This window comes from Artemia sp. Qi Xiang Cuo, chromosome 2 (assembly GCF_049724085.1).
Source record: "Artemia sp. Qi Xiang Cuo chromosome 2, ASM4972408v1, whole genome shotgun sequence".
Taxonomy (NCBI): Eukaryota; Metazoa; Arthropoda; class Branchiopoda; order Anostraca; family Artemiidae; genus Artemia; species Artemia sp. Qi Xiang Cuo.
In genome coordinates, this window is record NC_142795.1 from 59612597 (window position 1) to 59636711 (window position 24115).

General features: G+C 36.9%; 1 protein-coding gene across 4 annotated transcripts in view; it reads right to left on the bottom strand.

Annotated features, from left to right (window-relative positions):
* The window catches only part of LOC148955446 (dystrophin, isoforms A/C/F/G/H-like), a 504509-nt gene that overhangs the window by 241411 nt on the left and 238983 nt on the right, over window positions 1–24115 (bottom strand). For all 4 annotated transcript variants that reach the window (XM_089102277.1, XM_089102283.1, XM_089102291.1 and 1 more), the window contains one exon: window positions 2707–2814. In XM_089102277.1, coding sequence (XP_088958403.1) covers window positions 2707–2814 — 108 coding nt within the window. The remainder of the gene's footprint in view (window positions 1–2706; window positions 2815–24115) is intronic.

Here is a 24115-nt window from a genome sequence, read left to right on the forward strand (position 1 = left end):
GAAAGCAACTAACACTCCTTCCATGCCCCCCATTTCCCGAAACACATCCAACCAAAATTTTGAGATAGCCATTTTATTCCACACAGTTTAAAGTTCAGGAAATTATACCTTTGAGCAGGACATCCCCCCAACAATCTTCAGGGCAGGGGTTATAAGTTATGCCCTGGGGGCATATAAGTTTTTATTGAAATCTTTGTCGTAGAAACTTAAAAAAACGCTCATTGGATGGAAAATTCAAAGGACTAGTGCCCTTTTTAATAGTCGAAAGTGATTTGAGGGCAACTAACCCCCCTCTCACGCCCACCTTTTCCCTAAACACATCCAATTAAAATTTTTAAATAGCCATTTAGTTCAGCGTAGTCGATTTCCAGAGAGAAATGATGTTTTTGAGGAGGACACTCCCCCACATCCCTCAGCGAAAGGGTTGTCAGTAATGCTCTAGGGGCATATACGGTTTTTATAGAAAGCGTTGTCGTAAAAACTTCAAAAACGGTTCATCCGATTGGAAATTAGAAAGGCCAGTGCCCTATTTAATAGTAGAAAGTGATTGGATGGCAACTAACGCCCCTTCCACGCCCACCATTTTCCCAAACACATCCAATCAAAATTTTGAGACAGCCATTTTGTTCCAGGCAGTTTAAAGTTCAGGAAATTATACCTTTGCGCAAGACACTCCCTCTACAGTCTTCAAACGAAGGGTTATAAGTTATACCCTGGGGGCATATAAAGTTTTTTATTGAAATCTTTGTCGTAGAAACTTGAAAAAGGGCTCATTCGATTGGAAATTCAAAGGGCTAGTGCCCTTTTTAATAGTGAGAGTTATTTGAGGGCAACTAAACCCCCTCTCACGCCCACCTTTTCTCCAAACCCATCCAATCAAAATTTTTAGATAGTCATTTTATTCAACGTAGTTGAAAGTTTTGGAAATTAGGTATTTAAGGATGACAACCCCCCCCCCCCCACAGTCCTCAGGGCAAGGGTTGTAAGTTATGCCCTGGGGACATATAAGGTTTTTTATTGAAATCGTTGTCGTAGAAACTTCAAAAGGGCTCATATGATTGGAAATTGAAAGGGCTAGTGCCTTTTTTAGTAGTTGAAAGTGATGGAAGAGCGACTACCGCCCCTCTCACGCCCAATATTTTCCCGAACACATCCAATCACAATTTTGAGATAGCCATTTTGTTTAACGTAGCTGAAAGTTCTGGAAATTAGGTCTTAAATGATGACAACCACCCTAACAGCCCTTTGGGTAAGGGTTGTAATTTACGCCCAGGGGGCATATAAGGTGCTTATAGAAAGTGTTGTCGTAGAAACTCAAAAAGGGCTCATTCGATTGGAAATCGAAAGGCCTAGTGCCCTTTTTAATAGTCGAAAGTGATTGGAAGGCTTGACATTTTTATAGTAAAGATCGATGTGGGTATAATGTATTATTTTTGGTTGTTGTTGTTGTTTGCACCAGGGCACTTTGTATTGAAGGAGTTATCGTAGGAACTTCGAAAAAGGCTCATTCGATTGAAAATAGAAAGGGCTGATGCCCTTTTTAATAGTCGAAAGTGATTGGAGGGAAAGTAATCCCCCTCCAACGCCCACCCTCCCGTTTGCCTTTACGTTTAAAAACTAAATGTTGCCATAAGATTAAATAAAAATGCACTGTGTTAATACTAATTCCCAATAAGGCATCTCAGCAGTATCCCAAGAACGACTGAGGGTATTATGTTCAAACTTTTGGGGCTACTTCTGCTCTTAGAATTTAACCAAATCAAAATAGCGTAAGTGTATCCAAGCTATCAAAGAAAGTAAACAGATTTTTTTGCGAATGGTATCAAGTTTTCCATTTCAGGTCAACTAGAGGAGGTGTGAAACTAAATTAAACACTACTATTTGTGTCCAGATTTTTAAAATGGTGTATGTGGTTAAAAATTGCTGAAAACTTTTCTCCAGCATACAAATAGCAGGCCAAACTCTAAATTCTTAAATAAACGAAAAGATTTAAAGTATTATTTTCTTTTTCCCTGAAAAAACGGTTTAATTGTAAAACGAACAGAAATTAATTAAAGAAAATTGTTTCCACAAAAAAAGTTTTTCATAGGAAAGTAAAGAACTCCATTAAACCGAATGTGAGCAAATATCAAATCAAGTAATCTACCAAGGACGAAACTACCACAAATCAGCATCGATAAATAAATGAAACCCAAAACGAACAGAAATTACAATCAAACTCAAAACGAGTAGAAATTAACATAAGTTGGGCTCAAAACCCCTATGCCTTCCCAAGGCCAGAACATAATTTGCACTTTACTGAAAAAAATACAAATGAATGTGCATTGTCAGTTTAACATACATATACTGATATTTAATTATCAAAATGTTAATATTATTTGATTTATTAAAGTTATAAAAGTAAAAACATGTTCTGGCCTTGGGAAGGCATAGGGGTTTTGAGCCCAACTTATGTTAATTTCTGCTCGTTTTGAGTTTGACTCGGTTATTTATTGTAATTTCTGTTCGTTTTGGGTTTCATTTATTTCTCGATGCTGATTTGTGGTAGTTTCACGCTTGGTAGATTATTTGATTTTATTTTTGCTCATTTTTTGTTTAATTGAGTTCTTTACTTTCCTTTGAAAAACTTATTTTGTGGAAAAAGTTTTTTTAATTAATAACTGATAAAAGGGAAAAGTGTTTGTTTAATAATTTGAAAGCACTTACTTCATTCAGTTTAGATTCTATAGTTTTTGCCTCTTCGGCTTTGGTTGAATCCACAGTGGCAAAAACACGAAGAAAGTTACGTTTCGAGTCTAATTCACCTTGACGCTCCTGGAATCAATATTAGTATATTAGGTCACAGCGAAGATTCAAACCAGATAGTTACAGCATAACGTAAAGGAGGTAATAAAATACAGTAAGTTCTGGAAAAAAAATTCTTTAATTGCTTAAATTAAGTTTATAGTTAATGCACTTCATTTTTTCAATTGCGAAGGAAAGGATGATCAAGCATCGAAGGTAAGGATCTGAAGAATCTGCAGCATCCACATTGCTGGACCCGCATACGAGTCAGCCCAAAAGAGCCCAACGATAACACAATTTAACCACGTAATAAACAAACCTTTTATTCCCCTTCTGATACAGAAAAATGTCATGAAAACCACCCAGAATTTTCTTATTTTACGACAAGTTTGTTTCTTTCTTTTCAAATAAACAAAAGTAAGAATATTACCAACTAAGAATTGTATTTATGAATTTGAGATGCCGAAAAAGGACTTACTGCGCCCCTGCCTGCAGTTAATAATTCCCAAACCAAACTTAGTATGAATGATTAAACGAGACCCAAGACGAACAGAAAATAAATGAAATTACATCAAACGTAAGGACTAACAGATTATTCCAGGACTGTTAGCTCAATAAAGGGTCGAACCCGGACAAAATTGCAATATAAACAAAAATGGTACCAAAATTATCAGAAAAAATTCTGTACAACATACTAAACGTCCCTATAAATCCGAGTGGGGCAAGTACCCGAAAAACAAGGGAAAAGGGGAAAATGCGGGGGAAAATGGGAAAAATGCCGAACATGCCCAGAAAATAGTATAAAGTGAGTTTTCTGGGGGTTTTCACATACGCTGATTACGAAATTGACATCTAAAATTCAGTATAGAATAAGAATACTACGGAAACGGGGGAACAGGGGAAAGAGGGGAGAAAAGAGAAGAATACAGGGGAGGGGTAGAAAGAGGTTTTAAAGATATTTTCCGGGGTATTCCTATCAGGTGATAAGGAAATTGAGAAGTATAATGATATAAAAAAAAACATTAACATAAAACGGGGGAAGGGAGGGAGGGAGGGGAAAAAGGGAAATATACAGGGTAGGGATAGAAAGCATGTGGAAATGTGTTTTCTGGGTTTTTCTATCTGCTGATTATAAAACTGACATCTAAAACAAAGTTCGGAACAAATACAGGAGATCTAGAGAGGTTCGGCTACCCCATTGGTTCGGGAAAGGCAAAAAAAAAGATCGAGAAAAAAAAACGGAAAGATACTTAAATTAAATTATTCCGTATTCCTCGCCGTTATCAACAAGCGCGAGGGTTCGTCAACACAATACTGTTCTAATTTGACATTCAGTAAGAGAAGCAAGGTAGACTAGTCACCGCGGAGTTCCAGTGCCGACGACAAGACCTATCCTGACGGAATGACATCTAGCGCATCCAACAGTTCCCAGTCTGCGTGGATGCTTACACATGTGACATGGTAGCAGGATAAATCAAGGTACGACGAGATTTTTTTGTTAAGTCAAGCATAATTTAGCGTATCGGCAACTCTTCTTTCAATACTAAGCCAAGTTTAATCCATTATTTTCCCTCGGTGCCCGAATTCATGGTTATTAATTGCAAACTAATAACCATGCACAACCGACGTTGTAAGGGAAGTCAGCATCAAGTGATCGATTTCAGTTTAGGGATAAAGCTCCAGAAAAAGAAGGAAGAGTTTTTTAGCAACTCTCAGAACAAACAGCGAATTATAAGCTATTTCGGAGAAAAACTCAGAGCCAAAGGATTTGGAGTCGTCCATACGAAGGACGATGCTGACTATCTAATCGTGAAGACTGCCGTAACGAAAGCAGAAAACTCTGAAACAATAGTTCTTGGCAACCTCCCACCTAATGCAAAAACACTTTACTTCGAATCGTCAACGAACGCAAAAGAAGCGATAACACGGTTCTGGTGCCTCAACGAAGTGCATAAAAAAATGGGAGAAGTATCCAGGCTGCTTCTGGTAGGGCAAGCAATCTTGGGATGTGAAACGACCTCACGAGTTTTCGGACTTGGAAAGCAAGCTGTGCTACCTCTTTTGAAGAAGAGCGAAGAGTTCAGAAAAAAAAAATGCGAAATGTTTCTGGATGAATCATCGTCCAAAGATAAAATTGTAAAAGCGGGTGAATATCTTCTCCTCTGCTTGTATAAAGCAAGACCAAACGAAGATCTCAGTAAGCTGCGACATCGAATTTTCTTGGATAAAGTTTCTTCGTCTAATACTACGGCGTTTGTTGAGCCTGAAAGACTTCCGCCAACCGAAGCTGCAGCTTCATTCCACTCCCAGCGAGTGCGCCTCCAGGTATCCCCTTGGAAAGGGGAACCAGCTGACCTCGACCCGGCTAACTGGGGTTGGGTCCTCAGAGACCATAAATACTCACCTGTGATGACCAATTTGTTGCCCGCACCTCATACTCTTTTGAGTGTAGTGAGAATCAACTGTAAGACAGGCTGCGAGAACTCGCGATGCAGCTGCAATAAAAATGGATTAGCGTGTATGTTCGCGTGCGGAGAATGTCAGGGTATCAACAGTTTGAACAGGGACAACGAAATTGTCGAAGACAAGGAGCTCGACTAGTCATATCAATGCTGTGTTTTTCGAGTCAACTATACTGCCTTAAAAAGTGCAGATGTCACCTATAGGCCTAGTTACTGAAGTTCTTTTTTCACTTTTTATTCAACGATACTGCCTTCGAAAATGCAAATTTTACCTATAATAGCTGAAGTTTTATACTGTAATCACTGTAAGCGGTTGTTTTCTTTATGTTTAGTAATTCAAATGGTTATAAGAAATGTATGTGATTCAAGAAAGTAAAAGTTTGATACTTAAGCGAGTTATTTTGTCCATAGACCTACGTATTAGCCATTGGCAGCTGGCTCAGGAGTCAGGCCTCCCTTCCTCTTTTCCGCTATTTTCTCCAGTTTTGTTCGGTTTTCATGGTTCTCGTTTTCTTTCATTCATTTAAGGGGTCAGTTTCGTGATCAGCAGATAGGAAAACCCAAGAAAAAACATTTCAAACTGATTTCTACCCCTGACTTCAATTGTCCCTTTTCTTCCCCTCTTTCCCCCTTTTCCCCGTTATGGTAGGGCTCATGTTCTTTATTTCATTTTAGATTTCAGTTTCGGGATCAGCCGATAGAAAGACTCCAGAAAACGTATTTCAAAGTGCTTTCTACCCCTACCCTGTATTTTTAAATTTTTTCCCCTCTTCCCCCTGTTTCCCCCCGTTTTCCGTAGTACTATTATTCTATACTGAATTTTAGATACAAATTAATGTGCATTGTCAGTTTAATATAAATATACTGATATTTAGTAATCAAAATGTTAATATTATTTGATTTATTTAAGTTATTAAATTAAAAACATTTATATTTTTTCAATAAAGTGCAAATTATGTTCTGGGCTTGGGATGGCATATAGGTTTGGAACACTACTCATTTTAATTTCTGCTCGTTTTGAGTTTGACTCAGTTATTTATTGTAATTTTTGTTCGTTTTGGGAGAAGTGCCGTTATTGATGTTAAAAGTAAAGATCACCATCTAGTAGTGTCAAGGGTTAATTTAAAGCTGAAATATCGGAAGGGTAACTACCTCCCGGGATAGCTATGATGTTGGTAGACTCCAGGATAAGAGTTTGAGAGACACTTTCCAGGAACAGTTGAATACTAAACTTGATATTTTAAAATTTGATAATGTGGAAGATGGTTGGAATAATTTTAGAAAAATAATTTGTGAAGTTGCTGAAGGTGTCTTAGGAAAGAAAGCTAGAACTGCATCTAAGAATATCAGTGAAAAAGCTTTATGTTTGATAAAAAGGAGAAAGGACTTGTACAAGAATTACCTTAGTGATAGATCATATGAAAACAAAAAGAATGTAAAGAAAGTGGAGAAAGCATTAAATTATGAACTAAGGAAGTGTGAAGTGGAGGCCATGGATAAAATTGCCAAGGATCTGGAAGATGCAGCTAGACGGCATAATAGTAAAATATTGTACTGGCATGTTAAGAAATTGAGAGGGAGTAGTCAATGTGGACTTGGCCCAGTTAAAGATAGGAATGGGGCCGCAATTAGCGATAAGGAAAAAACTAAAGAGAGATGGGCCGAGCATTTTGAGAATTTGCTTAACCGAGATAGAGTTGAAGGAAGAGATATAGAGGAAAATGAAAAAGTTTGTGAAACATTGGACATGAAGGAAGATTTGTTTTGTGAGGAGGAATTAGCGACAGTACTAAAAGGACTAAATAATAATAAGGCTCCAGATGCTGATAGGGTGGTACATAAGTTTCTTAAATATGGTGGCTCTGAGGTTATAAATAAGTTACTGAAGATTATGAATATGATTTTTGAAAAAGGAGGAGTACCTAACGATTTTATGAAAACCTTAATTAAGTCACTTTATCAGAAAGGTGATAAAAATGAGTGCGGTAATTATCGAGACATTAGTCTGGTTTCTGTAGGTAGTAAATTACTTAGTAATATGATACTTTTCAGACTGAGAGATGCCGTAGACAAAGCTTTAAGAGAAGAACAGTGCGGTTTTAGAAAAGGTAGAGGATATGTCGACCAAATTTTCACTCTTAGGTTAAGAATTGAGAAGTGCCTGAGTTTTCCAACACCTTTGGTCCTCCGTTTTATAGATTATGAGCAAGCGTCCGATTCTGTTGATAGAAGAGCTTTAGCAAAGGTCTTACCCTTGTATAGTACACCAGATAAAACAATAAAGTAATTAGTCCCATGTACAAGAATAGCATTGCTGCATTTAAGGTAGGAAATGAGGCTAGCACCTGGTTTCGTATTAAATCAGGAGTTAAGCAGGGCTGTGCTCTATCTCCCTTTATATGGAATATTTTGATGGACTTTGTCTTAAGGAGCACAGGAAAGGCAATGGGAGACCGCGGAATTAAATGGGGAAGAAAATATCGCCTGGACTTAAACTATTCAGACGGTTTAAGCATTCTAGAGGGAATTGTGAGCAACTCGAATAATCCCTTGAAGGTTTTGAAAGCTCGGGGGTAATTAAATAGGTTAAAAAATTAATGCGCGAGATACTGGGTCGTTATAAGCAGGAATAAGTGACGATGAAAAAATGAAGCTGGGCAACGAAAAGGTTGATTTATTGGAAAGCTTCACCTACCTTTGTAGTATTATTAGTAAAGATTGTTGGAGCAGTGACGACGTTAAAAGCTGAATAGCTAAGTCTCAGGATGTTTTTTCACGGTTAAAAAAAGTTTGGAAAAAGAGGAAGATAAGTCCACGAACCGAGATTAGAATATTGGAAACTACAGTGATGACAGCGGTCAAATATGGTTCTTAAGCGTGGGTACTCCAAAAAGCGATGGATATTTGCTAGATGTTTTCCAGAGAAATTGCTTAAGGATTGTTCTGGGTACCCGGCTGACTGACCGTATTTCAAACAATAGGCTATACGAAAAATGTGGTTCAATGCCGCTCTCTAGGGCTATAATGAAAGAAATGTTGAGATGGCTAGGGTACGTTGTGCTGATTAAGCATGACAGATTGCCGAAGAGTGTCCTTTTTGGCCAACCGTCCAGGGCTAAACGGAAAGTAAGTCGTCCTTGTCTGGGTTGGGAAGACGCCAAAAAGAAAGATTTAAAGGAGATGGGAACTTCATGGGCGGGTGTAAAAAGGGAGACTTTGAATAGACTGGGATGGAGAAATAGCGTGCGTAGCTGTGTGGGCCTCAGGCGGTTCGGTGCTGCGGTGAGTTGTTAGTAGTAGTAGCAGTAGTAGTTTATTTATCGATGCTGATTTGTAGTAGTTTCACGCTTGGTGGATTGTTTGATTTTATTTTTGCTCATTTTTGGTTTAATGAAGTTCTTCACTTTTCTTTGAAAAACTTATTTTGTGGAGAAAGTTTTTTTTAATTAATTTCATAGAGCATCAGGTCAATCAACTCAGTTAAGTGCATCTTTAACATAAATTAAATATAAAAAACAAGTTTTTTTAACAGAAAGTAAGGAGCGACATTAAAACTTATAATGAACAGAAATTATTCCGTATATGAAAGGGGTTGCCTCCTCCTCAACATTTCGCTTTTTACGCTATAGTTTTTAGTAATTTTGAAGAAAATAAAAAATCCCATTGTTCCAATTCAACGAACATAGTGTTCCAGAAGTTGTTCTTAAAGAATTGGGAGAAAATTTACATTTTTTTTAATTTTTGTAAGTTTTTATTTAATTCCTGACCGTTTTTGAATTAATGCAGACTACAAAAGAAAACTTTTTTATGCAACAGGAAGAAAACAATCAACCCACAGTACCCTTATTCAGTCTGAGTCAAAGTGAAAGGAGATTAATAAACCCTCAGGAAAAGGGTGAGATAGTCATTTTGTTCAACGCAGTTTAAAGTTCATATAATTATACCTTTTAGCAGGACCCTCCCCCACAGTCTTCAGGGCAAGGGTTATAAGTTATGCCCTGGGGGCATATAAGGTTTTTATTGAAATCTTTGTCGTAGAAACTTGAAAGAATTCATTTGATTGGAAATTCAAAGGGCCAGTGCCCTTTTTAATAGTCGAAAGTTATTTGAGGGCATCTAACCCCACTCTCACGCTCACCTTTTCCCCAAACACATCCAATCAAAATTTTGAGATAGCCATTTTGTTTCACGCATTATAAAGTTCAGGAAATTATACCTTTGAGCAGGACACTCCCCCAAAGTCTTCAGGCCAAGGGTTATAAGTTATGCCCTGAGGGCATATAAGTTTTTATTGAAATCTTTGTCTTAGAAACTTGAAAAAAGTCTCATTCGATTGGAAATTCAAAGGGCTAGTGCCCTTTTTAATAGTCTCCAAAGTGATTGGAGGTCAAGTAACCCCCCTCACACGCCCACCTTTTTCCCTATCACAGCCAAATCAAAATTTTTAGAAGGTCATTTTATTCAACGTTTTTGAAAATTTTGGAAATTAGGTCTCCAAGGTTGACAACTCCTCCCCCCCACAACCTTTAGGGCAAGGGTTGTAAATTATGTCCTGGGGGCATATAAGGTTTTTATAGAAAGCTATGTTGTAAAAACATCAAAAAGGGCTCTTTCAACTGGAAATTGAAAGGGCTAGTGCCCTTTTAAAAGTCGAAAGTGATTGAAGGGCAAATAACCCCCCTCTCACGCCCACCATTTCACCAAACACATCCAATCAAAATTTTGTCATATCCATTTTGTTCAACGTAGTGAAAAGTTCTGGAAATTAGGTCTTTTAGGATGATAACCCCCTCAAAGCCCTCAGTGAAAGAGTTGTAAGTTATGCCCTGGGGGCATATAAGGTTTATATAGGAAGTTGTTGTAGAAATTTCAAAAAGGGCTCATTTATTTGGAAATTGAAATTGCCCTTTTTAATAGTCGAAAGTGAGTGGAGAGTAATTGACCCCCTTTCATGCCCACCATTTCCTCAAACACGTTCAATCAAAGTTTAGAGATAGCCATTTTGTCCAAACTTGTTGAAAGTTCAGTAAATTATGTATTTGAGGATGACCAACCCCCCAAAGTCCCCAGGATAATGGATGTAAGTTATGCCCTGGGGGCATATAAAGTTTTTATAGATAGCGTTGTCATAGAGACTTCAAAAGGGGCTCATTCAATTGGAAATTGAAAGGGTTAGTGTCCTTTTTAATAATCGAAAATGATTAAAGGGTAACTAACCACCCTCTCACGCGCACCATTCCCACAAACACATCCAATCATAATTTTCAGATAGCCATTTTGTTCAACGTAGCAGAAAGTTTTGGAAATTAGGTTTTTGAGGATGACAAACCTCCCCCCCCCCAGCCCTCCGGGCAAGGTTTTAAGTTATACCCTGGGGGCATAAAAGGTTTTTTATTGAAAGCGTTGTCGTAGAAACTTCAAAAGGGATTTCCAATTTGATTGGAAATTGAAAGGGCCAGTGCCTTTTTTAATAGTTGAAAGTGATGGGAGAGGAAATAACGCCCCTCTCACGCCCACCATGTTTCCAAACACATCCAATCAAAATTTATAGATAGCCATTTTGTTTAACGTAGTTGAAAGTTCTGGAGATTAGGTCTTAGAGAATATTATAAATAAATTAAACCAAAAACGAGCAGAAATTACAATATATAACCGAGTCAAACTCAAAACGAGCGGAAATGAACATGAAAAGGGCTCTAACCCCCTATGCCTTCTCAATGCCAGAACGTAACTTTCACTGTGCTAAAAAAATACAAATGAAATGGCATTGTCATTTTAATATATAGATACTGAAATTCAGTAATCAAAATGTTAATATTATTTGATTTATTAAAGTTATAAAAGTATGAACATTTATATTTTTTTCAGTAAAGTGCAAATTATGTTCTGGCCTTGGGAAGGCATAGGGGTTTTGAGCCCAACTTATGTTAATTTCTGCTCGTTTTGAGTTTGACTCGATAATTATTGTAATTTTTGTTCGTTTTGGGTTTCATTTATTTTTCGATGCTGATTTGTGGTAGTTTCACGCTTGGTAGATTATTGGATTTTATTTTTGCTCATTTTTTGTTTAATGGAGTTCTTTACTTTTCTTTGAAAAACTTATTTTGTGGAAAAAGTTTTTTTGATTAATTCTATAAGAACGATGAGTGTTTTCTGAAACACTATGTTTGTTTAATCATAGGCAGCGCGCTAGCGCTGCCTAAGTAAAGAACGATGTGGGCACAATGTGTGTTATTATTTTTTTCTTCAGCCGGGCACTTCGTATCGAAGGAGTTGTCATAGAAACTTTGAAAAGGGCTCATTCGATTGGAAATCGAGTGGCTAGTACTCTTTTTAATAGTCGAAAGGGATTGGAGGGCAACTAGCCCCCCCCCCCGCCCATCGTTCCCCCAAACACATCCAATCAAAAGTTTGAGATAGCCATTTTGTTCAGCGTAGTTGATTTCCAGATAGAAAATATATTTTTGAGGAGGACACTCCCCCACAACCCTCGGTGCAAGGGCTTTAAGTTATGCCCTGAGGGCATATAAGAACGATGTTGGCAGAATGTACTATGTATTATTTTTTTCCTTTAGAGCAGAGCACTTCATATGGAAGGGGTCGTCGTAGAAACTTCAAAATTGCGTCGTTCGATTTGAAGTTGACAGTTCTAGTGCCCTTTTTAATAGTCGAAAGTGATTGGAGGGCAACTAGCCCCCCCCTCCCATGCCCATCATTCCCCCAAACATATCCAATCGAAATTTTGAGGTAGCCATTTTGTTCACCGTAGTTGATTTCCAGATAGAAAATATGTTTTATAGGAGGAAACTCCCCCACAGCCCTCAGGGCAAGAGTTATAAGTTATGCCCTGGGGGCATATAAGGTTTTTAAAGAAGGCGTTGTCGTAAAAACTTCTTAAAAGGCTCATTCGATTGGAAATTCAAAGGTCTAGTGCACTTTTTAATAGTTGAAAGTGACTGCAGGGCAACTAGCCCCCACCTGCCCCTCCTTCCCCCCAACAAATCTAATCAAAAGTTAGAGCGAGTCATTTTTTTCAGCGTAGTTGATTTCCAGATAGAAAATACATTTTTGAGGAGGACACTCCCCCAAAACCATCACGGCAATGATTATAAGTTATGCCCTGGGGGCATATAAGGTTTTTATTGAAATCTATGTCGTATAAACTTGAAAAAGGGCTCATTCGATTTGAAATTCAAATGGATAGTACCCTTTTTAATAGTCGAAAGTGATATGAGAGCAACTACCTGCCCTCTCAAGCCCACCTTTTCCCCAAACACATCCAATCAAAATTTTTAGATAGCCATTTTATTCAACGTAGTTGAAAGTTTTGGAAATTAGGTCTTTAAGGATGACATACCCTCCCCCCACAGCCCTCAGGGCAAGGGTTGTAAGTTATGCCCTAAGTGGCATATAAAGTTTTTATTGAAAGCGTTGTCGGAGAAACTACAAAAGGGCTCATTCAATTGGAAATTGAAAGGGCTAGGGCCCTTTTCAATAGTTGAGTGATTGGATAGCGACTAACGCCCCTTTCACGCCCACCATTTTCCAAAACACATCCAGTCAAAATTCTGAGATATCCATTTTGTTCAACGTTTTTGAACGTTCTGGAAATTAGGTCTTTTAGAATGATAACCCCCTCAGAGTTCTCAGTGCAAGGGTTGCAAGTTATCCCAAGAGGGCATATATGGTTTATTTAAAAAGTTGTTGCATAAATCAGAGGCAGCGCGATCGCGATGCCTAAGTAAAGAACGGGGACACTCCAGAACGAGACAAGAAACAAGTACTAAGTAAAGAGGAGGATACTCCCCCACGACCCTCAATGCAACGGTTTCAAGTTATACCTTGGGGGCATATAAGAGCGATATTGGCACAGTCCATTGTGTATTAATTATTTTCATTAAAGCAGGGCACTTTGCATCGAAGAAGTTGTCTTAGAAACTTCAAAAAGCGCTTCTTAGATTGAAAATCGGAGTGCCTTGTGCCTTTTTTATCTTCGAAAGTAATTGGAAGACAACTAACATCCCTCCCAAGCCCACGTTTTCCCCAAGCACGTCCAGTAAAAAGTTTCAGATAGCCATTTTGTTCAACGTAATAGAAAGTTCTGGAAATTCGGTCTTAGAGTATGACAACCACCCTAACAGACCTTAGGGTAAGGGTTGTAATTTATGCCCTGGGGGCATATAAGGTGTTTATAGAAAGCGTTGTCGTTTCCAAAGGGCTCATTCTATTGGAAATCGAAAGGCCTTGTGCAATTTTCAATAGTCGAAAGTGATTGGAAGGCTTGACATTTTTTTAGTAAAGATCGAAGAGGGTATAATGTATTATTTTTTGTTGTTGTTGTTGTTTAGACCAGGGCTCTTCGTATCGAAGGAGTTGTCGTGGGAATTTCAAAAAGGACTCATTCGCTTGAAAATAGAAAGGGCTGATGCCATTTATAAGAGTCGAAAGTGATTTGAGGGCAACTAATCCCCCCTCTCACTCCCACCGTCCCACGCCAATCCTTCCCTTTCTGATCTAAAAAATTAACCCAATCAAAATATCTTAAGTGTACCCAAGCGATCAAAGTAAGTAGACAGATTTTCTTGCGAATGGCATCAAGTTTTCCATTTCAGGTCAACAAGAGGAAGTAAGAAACTAAATTAAACACTACTATTTGTGTCCAGATTTTTAAAAGGGTGTATGTTGTTAAAAATTGCTAAGAAGTTTTCTCCAGCATACAAATAGCAGGCCAAACTATAAAATCTTAAAAAAGAAAAGATTTAAAATATTATTTTCTTTTTCCCTGAAAAGACTATATCAATATAAAACAAACAGAAATTATTTAAAAAACCTTTTGCACAAAATAAGTTTTTAAAAGAAAAGCAAAGAACTCCATTAAACAAAAAATAATCAAAAATAAATCAAATAATCTACCAAGAGTGAAACTACCACAAATCAGAATCGATAAATAAATGAAACCCAAAACGAACAGAAATTACAATAAATACCCGAGTCAAACTCAAAACGAGCAGAAATTAACATAAGTTGGGCGCAAAAACCCTATGCCTTCCCAAGGCCAGAACAAAATTTGCACTTTACGAAAAAAATACAAATGAATGTGCATTGTCAGTTTAATATACATATACAGACATTTAGTAATCAAAATGTTAGTATTATTTGATTTATTAAAGTTATAAAAGTAAAAACATTTATATATTTTCAGTAAAGTGCAAATTTTGTTCTGGCCTTGGGAAGGCATAGGGGTTTTGCGCCCAACTTATGTTAATTTATGCTCGTTTTGAGTTTGACTCGGTTAATTATTGTAATATCTGTTCGTTTTGGTTTTCATTTATTTATCGAGGCTGATTTGTGGTAGTTTCACGCTTGGTAGATTATTTGATTTTAGTTTTGCTCATTTTTTGTTTAATAGAGTTCTTTACTTTTCTTTTAAAAACTTATTTTGTGGAAGAATTTTTTTTAATTAATTGGAACAAAGAGCAGCTTTTGTCATAATAATACTGAATAAGCATTATAAGCCCGTTCTTTTGATATATTTATTGACATCAAAATTGGATTTTTTAAAGTTTTGATTACTATTGAGTCGTATCGCTTGTTTTTTTTATTACATATATTGGGAGGGGGGGGGTTCGCCCCCTAGTCAATACCTCGCTTTTTACGCTAAAGTTCGAATTTTGTTCAAATCACAAACCCCCGAATCACAAAGGCCGTTTAATTAGAATAGATAGCTAATTTGAAAGTACTAAACAAAATTTCAGCGTAAAGAGCGAGGTATTGACTAGAGGCCGAACCCCCTCATATACGTAATAGTTTCTGTTCGTTTAAGTGTTAATGTTGCTCCTTACTTTCAGCTGAAAACTTGTTGTTTTTTTTAATTTAATTTCTGATCGTTTTTAGATATTGCTGGGAAATCCAATCCGGCACCCCCTTCATAAAAATGTCCTTTCCCCCAAGAAAATATCCTCCATGGAAAGATCCTCCCACGTAACCCCCTCCTTCGAATCCCCCCAGCAGAATAAAATCCCTCCTGAAAACGTCTGTATTCTTCCCAATAACCAATACCATATGTAAACAATGGGCAAGGTTCATAACTTGCAGCCCTTCCCCCAGGAACTATGGGGGATTAAGTCATCCTCAAAGACATATTTATTAGAATTTCAACTATGCTGAACAAAATAGCTATCTCAAAATTTTGATTGGGTGACTGCAGGAAAAAAAAAGCATGGGAGGGGTCCAAGTTGCCTCCAATTTAACTTCCGTTCGAATGAGCCCTCTCACAATATTCTAGGACTACTGGATCGATAAAGATCACCCCTGGGGGAAAAAAATAAACAAACAAATAAACACGCAACCGTGATCTTTCTTCTGGCAAAAAATACTAAATTCCACATTTTAACACATAGGAGATTGGAACTTCTACATAAGGGTTTTCTGTTATGCTGAATCTGACGGTTTGATTTTCATTAAGATTCCATTACTTTTAGGGGGTGTTTCCTCTTTTTATCGAAAATAAGGCAAATTTTTTCAGGCTCGTAACTTTTGACGGGTAAGACTAAACTTGATGAAACTCAAGTCGAAATTCCGCAATTTTGTAGATAGGACCTTGAAAACCTTACGAGGAGTTCTCTGACACGCTGAATTTGATGGTGATACTTTCATGAAGAACACCTAACTTTCTTGGGGTGCTCCTTTTCCAAAAATCAGCAAAATTTTACCCGGCTCGTAGATTTTTATAGACTTAATTGAATGAATTTCATGTATTTGAAATCAGCATAAAAAGCCGGTTCTTTTAACGTACTAATTGTTATAAAAAACCGCTTTTTAAGAGTTTTGATTACTAATAGCCCGAGTCACTCTTTGCTTACAGTTTGTTACCACGAACCGTACAATAATAAAAAAAAAAATCATCCAAGCCGTTCAGCATAATAGAAATTTGGCAACGTAAAATGACTCAGAAAGAAATGTTCGTTCGTTCTTATAAACAATTAAATTTCGAAATTGCCTGAGTTTATTTGTATCTTAATCACATCTGGAACTAGGATAGATAATTAAAATCACTCCTCGGTTTTCCCAAAAATAAACATCATAGCTTCTGACATTAGGAACTGGTAGCTACATAAATAGATATCTTGAGGTTCACCTGGTTTTAAACATTTTTTGCTTCTGAAACCATAAGATTTTCTCAATTCAATCCATTTACTAAACTAAACAGTTACACACAACTAAATTATTAAACAAACTGCAAAAAAGGCATAATCAGCAAAAAAGCAACCAGAAAATTATCACAACGGGGGGGGGGGATAAGTTATATCGTTTTTACCAAAATTTAAATGGGAGTATTTCTAGAGGTATGTTTTTTTTTCTTTTAGTATATTTTTAAGTGTCTTCTTGTTTCCTTGTGGATGGGGGGGGGGGGGCACGTCTCGCGTGCGGTTTGAGTTTATTCCTCAGGTGGCTTCTTCAAGAGTATGGAACACTACTAAAGAAAACACTTCAGAAGTTAAATACTGAAAAGAAAATGAAATAGAATGTGGTAGTGATACATTAGTTATTATTTATTTTGACACTATTTGAGAGAGAGGGACATACACATACCGTACATTTTTTGAGGGTTCAAACTTCCATTTCATCAGTTTGTTGGGTCTTTAGTTTTCATTGAATCGACGTCAAAATTTATATTCTAGTAGCTATTAAATAAGCAAGACAGCTATAAATTATCACACCCAGAAATATTACAACTAGAATCAGCTAACAGGCAGAAATAGGACAAATACGCTTCCTTCTTATCATGCTTAATTAAGATACGAAAAATCCAATTTGTTAGATTTTCGGATAACTAAATTTAGGACTCTCGCCCCCCCCCCCCGAGGTGTAAATAGGCATGGCCTATCAAAATGCATAATCAGGGCCGCTAGTATTACTCCCAAACAAGTTTTGAATGCATAATTATTCCTTCGGGTAGCTGTTCTGATACCACTAATTTAGGGCTATCTCCCCTTTCCTCGTCTCACAAAGGTCGGATCAGGGCCAGATCCTCAAAAAGCATAACTAGGGTATTAAGTCTCACTTTCCAAAATTTTTACAAAGATCCAAACGGCTTTTTCACTGAACAGCCTGCTGACAATAATTCCTAGACCCCATCCCCCTACATAGATCGGACAGAGCACAAACATTCAAAAGACATAACTAGCAATCCGGCACGAATTTCTGCGTTCGGGGAGATATCATGATGGCAAGAACTTATGAGCCAAACTCCACCCGGAGGTTGGAATGCATACGGAACTCCCAAGGGCACAACTGAGGCACTTACTCTCACTTCTGACAAAGTTTCTCTGGGAACTTATAGCGCTTCTGCCAGAGAGCCAGACGATAAAATTTAGGGACCCAACCCTTGCCCCCCCCCATAAATGTCAAATCTGGCCCTGCCATGATGCCGAGAAGGCGTAATTGGGACACTAGCTTCTGTTTTCCTAGAAGTTTGGTTGGTCCTCTTTTCTGAATGTCCTGCTCAACCACAAAGGATGCATTGTATCCGAACACTAGTCAAGCACCACAAAGCTTTAATGGAACCTTAAAAAACCTTTGGTAGACGTTTCACGACAAAAATTACAGACCCCAAGGGAGCGAATTCGGCTCAGGCTCCAATCCACAGAAGGCACTAAAACAGTTATTGGTTTCCAACACTTTTGGACTACATTTGACCGTCACTTATTCTAGGTGTCCTGATAACAAGAATTTAGGAGCCTATCCCCAAAGGAGATAGCATTGTGTCTGGAGATTCCAAAGAGACACCTACACACGGTTTATTTCCTGTCAGGTTCAGTAAGACCTGATGACCCCTTCTTTCAAATAAATATGTAAATGAAGCCACTTTCTGGAGCCTCTTCCCTCCCCCAGCTATTATCGGGACAGTAGCAGGATTTGATTCAGTCAGCCTTTTTGGCCCAAGTTTAACTTGCATATAAAATTTCAAAATTTTTGATTGAAATGGAGCATTTCATTAAAAACTAAAATTTAAGATTATGGATTGTCCGAATGACTTATTTTCTAGAAATCTAGAAAATACTCTATTTTCGGCTTCTGGAGTCAAAGAAATAATCTAATGCTCTGCATGAGTCCGAAGTTATAATTTTACTTTCGTAAATCGGACTGTTTTGCTTGTTTTCAATAGGCTAGAAAAAAAGATATATTATTCTTTTTTTCTTGATAATCATAGGAACTTTAAACTTCAGAGGAGTTTTCTTTTCTGATTGGTAATTCCATACAGGGGATTTTTCAAACTTCAAGCTCTTCCTGTTACGGACAAAAACAAAAAAAGCTCTTCCCGTAACGGACAGAAACAAAAAAGCCCTTCCTTTTACGTAAAAAATAAAATAAATAAATATACAAATTGCGGGTTTCCAGATTGACTTTCAGAACTATTTCTTAGGAATATATAAAATAAAAAGAATTTTCGATCTCAGGGCTTGAAGAAACAATTTTATGCTCAACTTGAGCCCGAGGTTAAATACGTCTTAAGAAGTTTAATTTTTGAAAATAGACAATTTCGCTTTTAGTAGGCAAGACAAAGAAAGTTTCTTTTTTCAGAAAAATTACTAGATTTTTAAGCACCAAAAAAAATTTTTCTCTTTTTCATGATCCGGTTTTTTTTTTTTTTTTTTTTTTTTTTTTTTTTGAAGACCTTTAATGTCTTACCGTTGGTAGGTAAAATCATTTTCCTGTTATTTTCCTTTCTAGGCACCCTTAGGCAGAATTTTCAGTCTCTGTCAAGCAAAAACGGTACTAGGAAATATTCAAACAAAAAAAAAACACTTTTTTTTATATTTATTCTTAATCCCTGAATTATGTTACTCAAAGAATATGCCGAAATTGATGTAGCAGCCGATAAACATCATTTTTTTTAATGTTTTGAATCGTTGCAATGTACACAATATTTCCAATAGAATACTTACTTTATCTTAAAGTGCCTTTAGACTTCTTTTGTTTTATCACAAAAATATAACTTTAAAAACTTAGAATAAAACACAAGTAATATGGTAGATAATACACACAATCGACAGGGATATGAAAGAAGCACTCTATTGCTTTTACTAGTTCTGCAAGCAAACTATTGAAGGACTCGGTCATTATGTTTTGAATGAATTCACACTATTGCGGGAGTTTAATTGCTCTTACAGTATATTCCCAGGCCAAACGCCAGGAAATCTCTTGCAGTCGGGAAAAATTCTTTAGATTCAAACGCAAACACATGCCACCACTTGGGGAACCAGGGCTTTACTCTTCAAACGCATTGTGACCTACATATCCGTTTATCAATAGTTCGTACCAACAAAACAATTAATCTAACAGTATAAATGAAAAACAATATATACTTAGGGTTACATATTGTACCAGAGATATGTCTATTCAATAGAATAATTGCAAGGAATTTCATGTTATCATTGAATTACAATTTTTTACAAAAAATAATTGTAATTGAGCTGTAACTATCTCATATGCTGCAGTTAATTTATCAATTAAGCGAGAGAAAAATCACTAAACTTTAAAAATATCATCTTACAACAAAAGTTCATCCATGAGCATCTATGGTGGCAGAACCATAAGGATTGGCAAGTTACCAGCAAACATATATTATTATGCCATGAAGGGGTAGCCATGATAATCATTGCACATTTTCGGTTGAAAAAGATAGAACATGGCAATCATTCTGCTCAAAGTTGCATGGCGAAGTATGTTGGCGGGATCTAAGGCTCATCTTGGTCCTCCAGTCACAGAGACTAAAATCGTGGCATAATTCCGGCTGAAACAATGTGCTAAGATCTTACAATGTTTTACAATCTTGTGCTAAAATATTGGCAGTGCCATTGGAGCAGCTTCTGGGCCACTTAGGTTCTCTAATCATACCGATCGAAAATCCGTGTGTGACTTCGATTCAAACAAGATACAGGTTCCATAATTTTCTTCTAAAAAGCTATTAGCGAGATTGAGAGAGGGTTTTGGTGTTGTTGGAAGAGGCATACCCTGCAGATTGACAATTGCCTTAAAACACGACGCAATATGCCTGCCTTTGTGTTGAGAAGTTAAGCGGAGAGATCATTAGAGGGCCCCACCCTCAAGTAGGGCGGGGGGGGGGGGTCATTGGAAGGCCTCATTCACTGGTTTTCCAATCATGTCAATTGAAAATCCTTCCCTGATTACAGTTCAAACAAGATTTAGTATACCTACCATGGCCCCTCGGACACCCTCTTCCTTTTATCACCACATTTCTAGCAGAAAATTAGGTATGTTGCATCCTGTTTGAAATGAAGTCAAAGTACGATCTGAGACACAAAGTTAGTCCTTGGTTCTCCAAGAGCACATCCCATCACAAACTTTTCAGGAGAAGGATGAGCAGGAATTTTGTCATCGCTCATTTGCTTGCAATTTATCGGGCGAATGCCCTGGTCCAATCGAACAAGAAAATGATGATTTTCAAAGGAGCATTCTGCTTCTCAGACCTCTAGCCCGCTGGAGACTTATGGAGCAAATAATTGTGGGCTAAGGATACAGAGTGGATGGATTTTCAGAGGCGTCTACACCTTTAGAGTCACACTTATCTTCCGCAATAAAGCGTCTGTATTCACTTGGAATTCTGTAGGAGATAACTGCAGCCAAAGAGACCTTAGTCAAGAAAATTTATGCTAATGAGCTTCACAGCCCAGACGTTAAAAGGCTTCAAAATTTCATTGCTCGGGGTTTCTTCTCTATCATAAAGAGTGGGTTGTAAGCACAAATTGTTAAACTTGTTCCTCCTCAGGGACACAGGGTTTTTATACTTATACTTAGGGAAATTTGTCTTCTTGCAAGTGGTTACACAACGATCATATATAAATAATGAGTGCAACATAAGGAAGTAGTTTTGCAATTATTAGTAAAGTGCTTATGTGGCAATCGCTTGGTGGCAGGCATATAGTCGAATTGTTTTGCAATCAATTAGATAGGTAATAATTAACAAGTGGCATGCTTTCAAGCAATACAGCGTGACCTTAACTGATGAAAGCTACGATTTTAGAAGTAACAACATACATTTTAGGTTTTATAACTTGAAAAAGAAAACGAAACAAAATGAAGAAACAAAAAGCAAAACAACAAAAAGGATAATCTTTAGTCAGTGAAAGAGAACTACTGGTGATGTCCATTTATGATTGCGTCCCAGTCTCCTCCCTCTAATGCGACCAGATAGAGTCCTAGGCTATATACAAAGGTTTGCTGATTTTGATGTTGTTCTTTTTTTCAAATTGGCTTTGTTTTGAATTTTGAACCAACTTAAAATGAGAAATTAGCACAAAAATAATGTGAACACACAAAAAATTTCGTAATCTGGAATGTTTTTAAATGACAAATCATTTACTATTTTTCGTACAACACTGAAATTCCGTTTTTAGTCTCGATGTGATTTTAAACCTTTTTTCAATTTTCTATAGAGTGTTTTTAGCTGTAAAGTTGTCCTTTGACTGGATTAAATGAAAAAAAAAACAATTTTTTTTTAAACTGAAAGTAAGGAGCGACATTAAAACTTAAAACGAAAAGAAATTATTCCGTATATGAAAGTGGCGGTCCCTTCCTCAACGCCTCGCTCTTTAAGCTAAAGTTTTTTATTGTTTTAAAAAATAAAGTTGTGAGACAGAGTCAAACTTTAGCGTAAAGAGCGAGGCGTTGAGGAGGGGACCGCCCCTTCATGTACGGAATAATTTCTGTTCGTCTTAAGTTTTAATGTCGCTCCTTACTATCAGTTAAAAAAAAACTTGTTTTTTTATTTAATTTCTGAACGTTTTCGAATGCAGCTTTGATTTTGGCTCACCGTACATGAATAATTAAAACGAAATGTGCATATGAATTTTACTTTTTTTTTGGCTAAATGGCTTTCTCGAAATTTTGTTCCGACGTAACTTACGAATTAACTTACGTAACGAACTTCTATATTCGTATATTTTTATTACGTATATTAGGAACTTCGCGCCCCCCCCCCCTAGTCAACACCTCGCTCCTTACCCTAAAGTTCGAATCTTGTTCGAATCACAAACGCCTGAATCACAAAGGCCTGTTGATTATAATAGATAGCTCTTTTGAAATAACTAAAAAAAAAGTTTAGCGTAAAGAGCGAGGTATTGACTAGGGGGCATCCCCCTAATATACATAATAATTTCTGTTCGTTTTAAGTTTTAATGTTTCTCTTTACTTTCAGTTGAAAAAAATTGTTTTTTTTTATTTAATTTCTGATCGTTTCTTTAAATAATGCTGGGAAATCCAGCTCCCCCTTCATAGAAATGTCCCTTTCCCCCAAGGAAGCATCCTCCATGAAAAGATATTCCCCCGTAACCCCTTCCTCCAACCCCCCCCCCTCCCGCCATAAAAAATCCCTCCTGAAATCGTCAGTATACTTCCCATTAACCAATACTATACGTAAACAATGGGCATCACTTGCAGCCCTTCCCCTGGGAACTATGGGGCATTAAGTTATCCTCAAAGATATATTAATTATGTTTTCGACCATGCTGAACAAAATGGCTATCTTACACTTTTAATTGTGTAAATTTGGAAGAAAAATGATCGTGGGAGGTGGTCAAGTTGCCCTCGAGTTCTTTTGACCACTTTAAAGGGCACTAGAACTTTTAATTTCCGTTCGAACGAACCCTCTTACGATATTCTAGGACTACTAGATCGATATGATCACCCCTGGGAAAAAAAAATAAATAAATAAAAATAAACACACATCCGTGATCTTTCTTCTGGCAAAAAATATAAAATTCCACATTCTTGCAGATAGGAGCTTGAAACTTCTATAGTAGGGTTCTCTGATGGGTTGAATCTGATGGTGTGATTTTCATTAAAGTTCTATGACTTTTAGGGGTTGTTTCCCCCTTTTTTTCGAAAATACGGCAAGTTTTCATTTTAACTTTTGATGGGGATAATTAAACTGGATGAAACCTATATATTTGAAATCAGCATAACAATCTGATTCTTTTGATGTATCTACTGGGATCAAAACTCCGTTTTTTAGAGTTTCGATGACCATTGAGCCGGGTCGCTCCTTACTTACATTTCGTTACCACGAACTGTTTCATATAAAATAAATTTGTTCTTATCACTCTCTGTCAAGATACTGACAAAAAATTGGTTTAATACAATATATTTTATACTGACATTACCCTTGGATACTGCTTTTGTCTTGAGTGAGATACCTCAATACACTCTCTGGTAAAGCTTTCACTGAGTGAAAGCTTTAAATGAAACTATATTTAGATTAATTTTATATTCGACGAAAGAACTCAGAACCTTTGAAAATCCCATTTCCAATACAGTTTTTGTGTCTTGCATAACCAATAATTTAAGCCTGATTCTATTATAACTCGGTTATACTCTAAAACGTTCACTTTCGTGGGATGATATTTTTTTTACTTGTTTTACAGAGAAGCGTTGCTAATTCAAACAAATAAAATACGAGTATACAGATCTACCGTAGTCCTGCACAAGAAATAAATATTTTCAGAAGGAATGCAAACAATTCCGCAAAGGCCCAGACAAACCACTCGAGCCACATTCAAATTGCCAAATACGGGTCATTTATATTTTTGAATTATATATGGTCTATAGGAAATTATTGTATTTTGCATGTATCATTCTATTTATTTTTTTTTTTCTCAAGAAAGTAATGTAAAAGAAAGAGAAAAGGAAAATCTTGATTGGTACATTTTGCTGATTCCATGCTGATTTCTTTTGCAAACATCTTCGATTTACTATATTTTGACAATGTAGACATTCTTTTTCTTAACCTCAAAGTACTTTCTCGGCTTTTATTTTATTTTATCTGACAGAATATCGTCGAAAGGAAC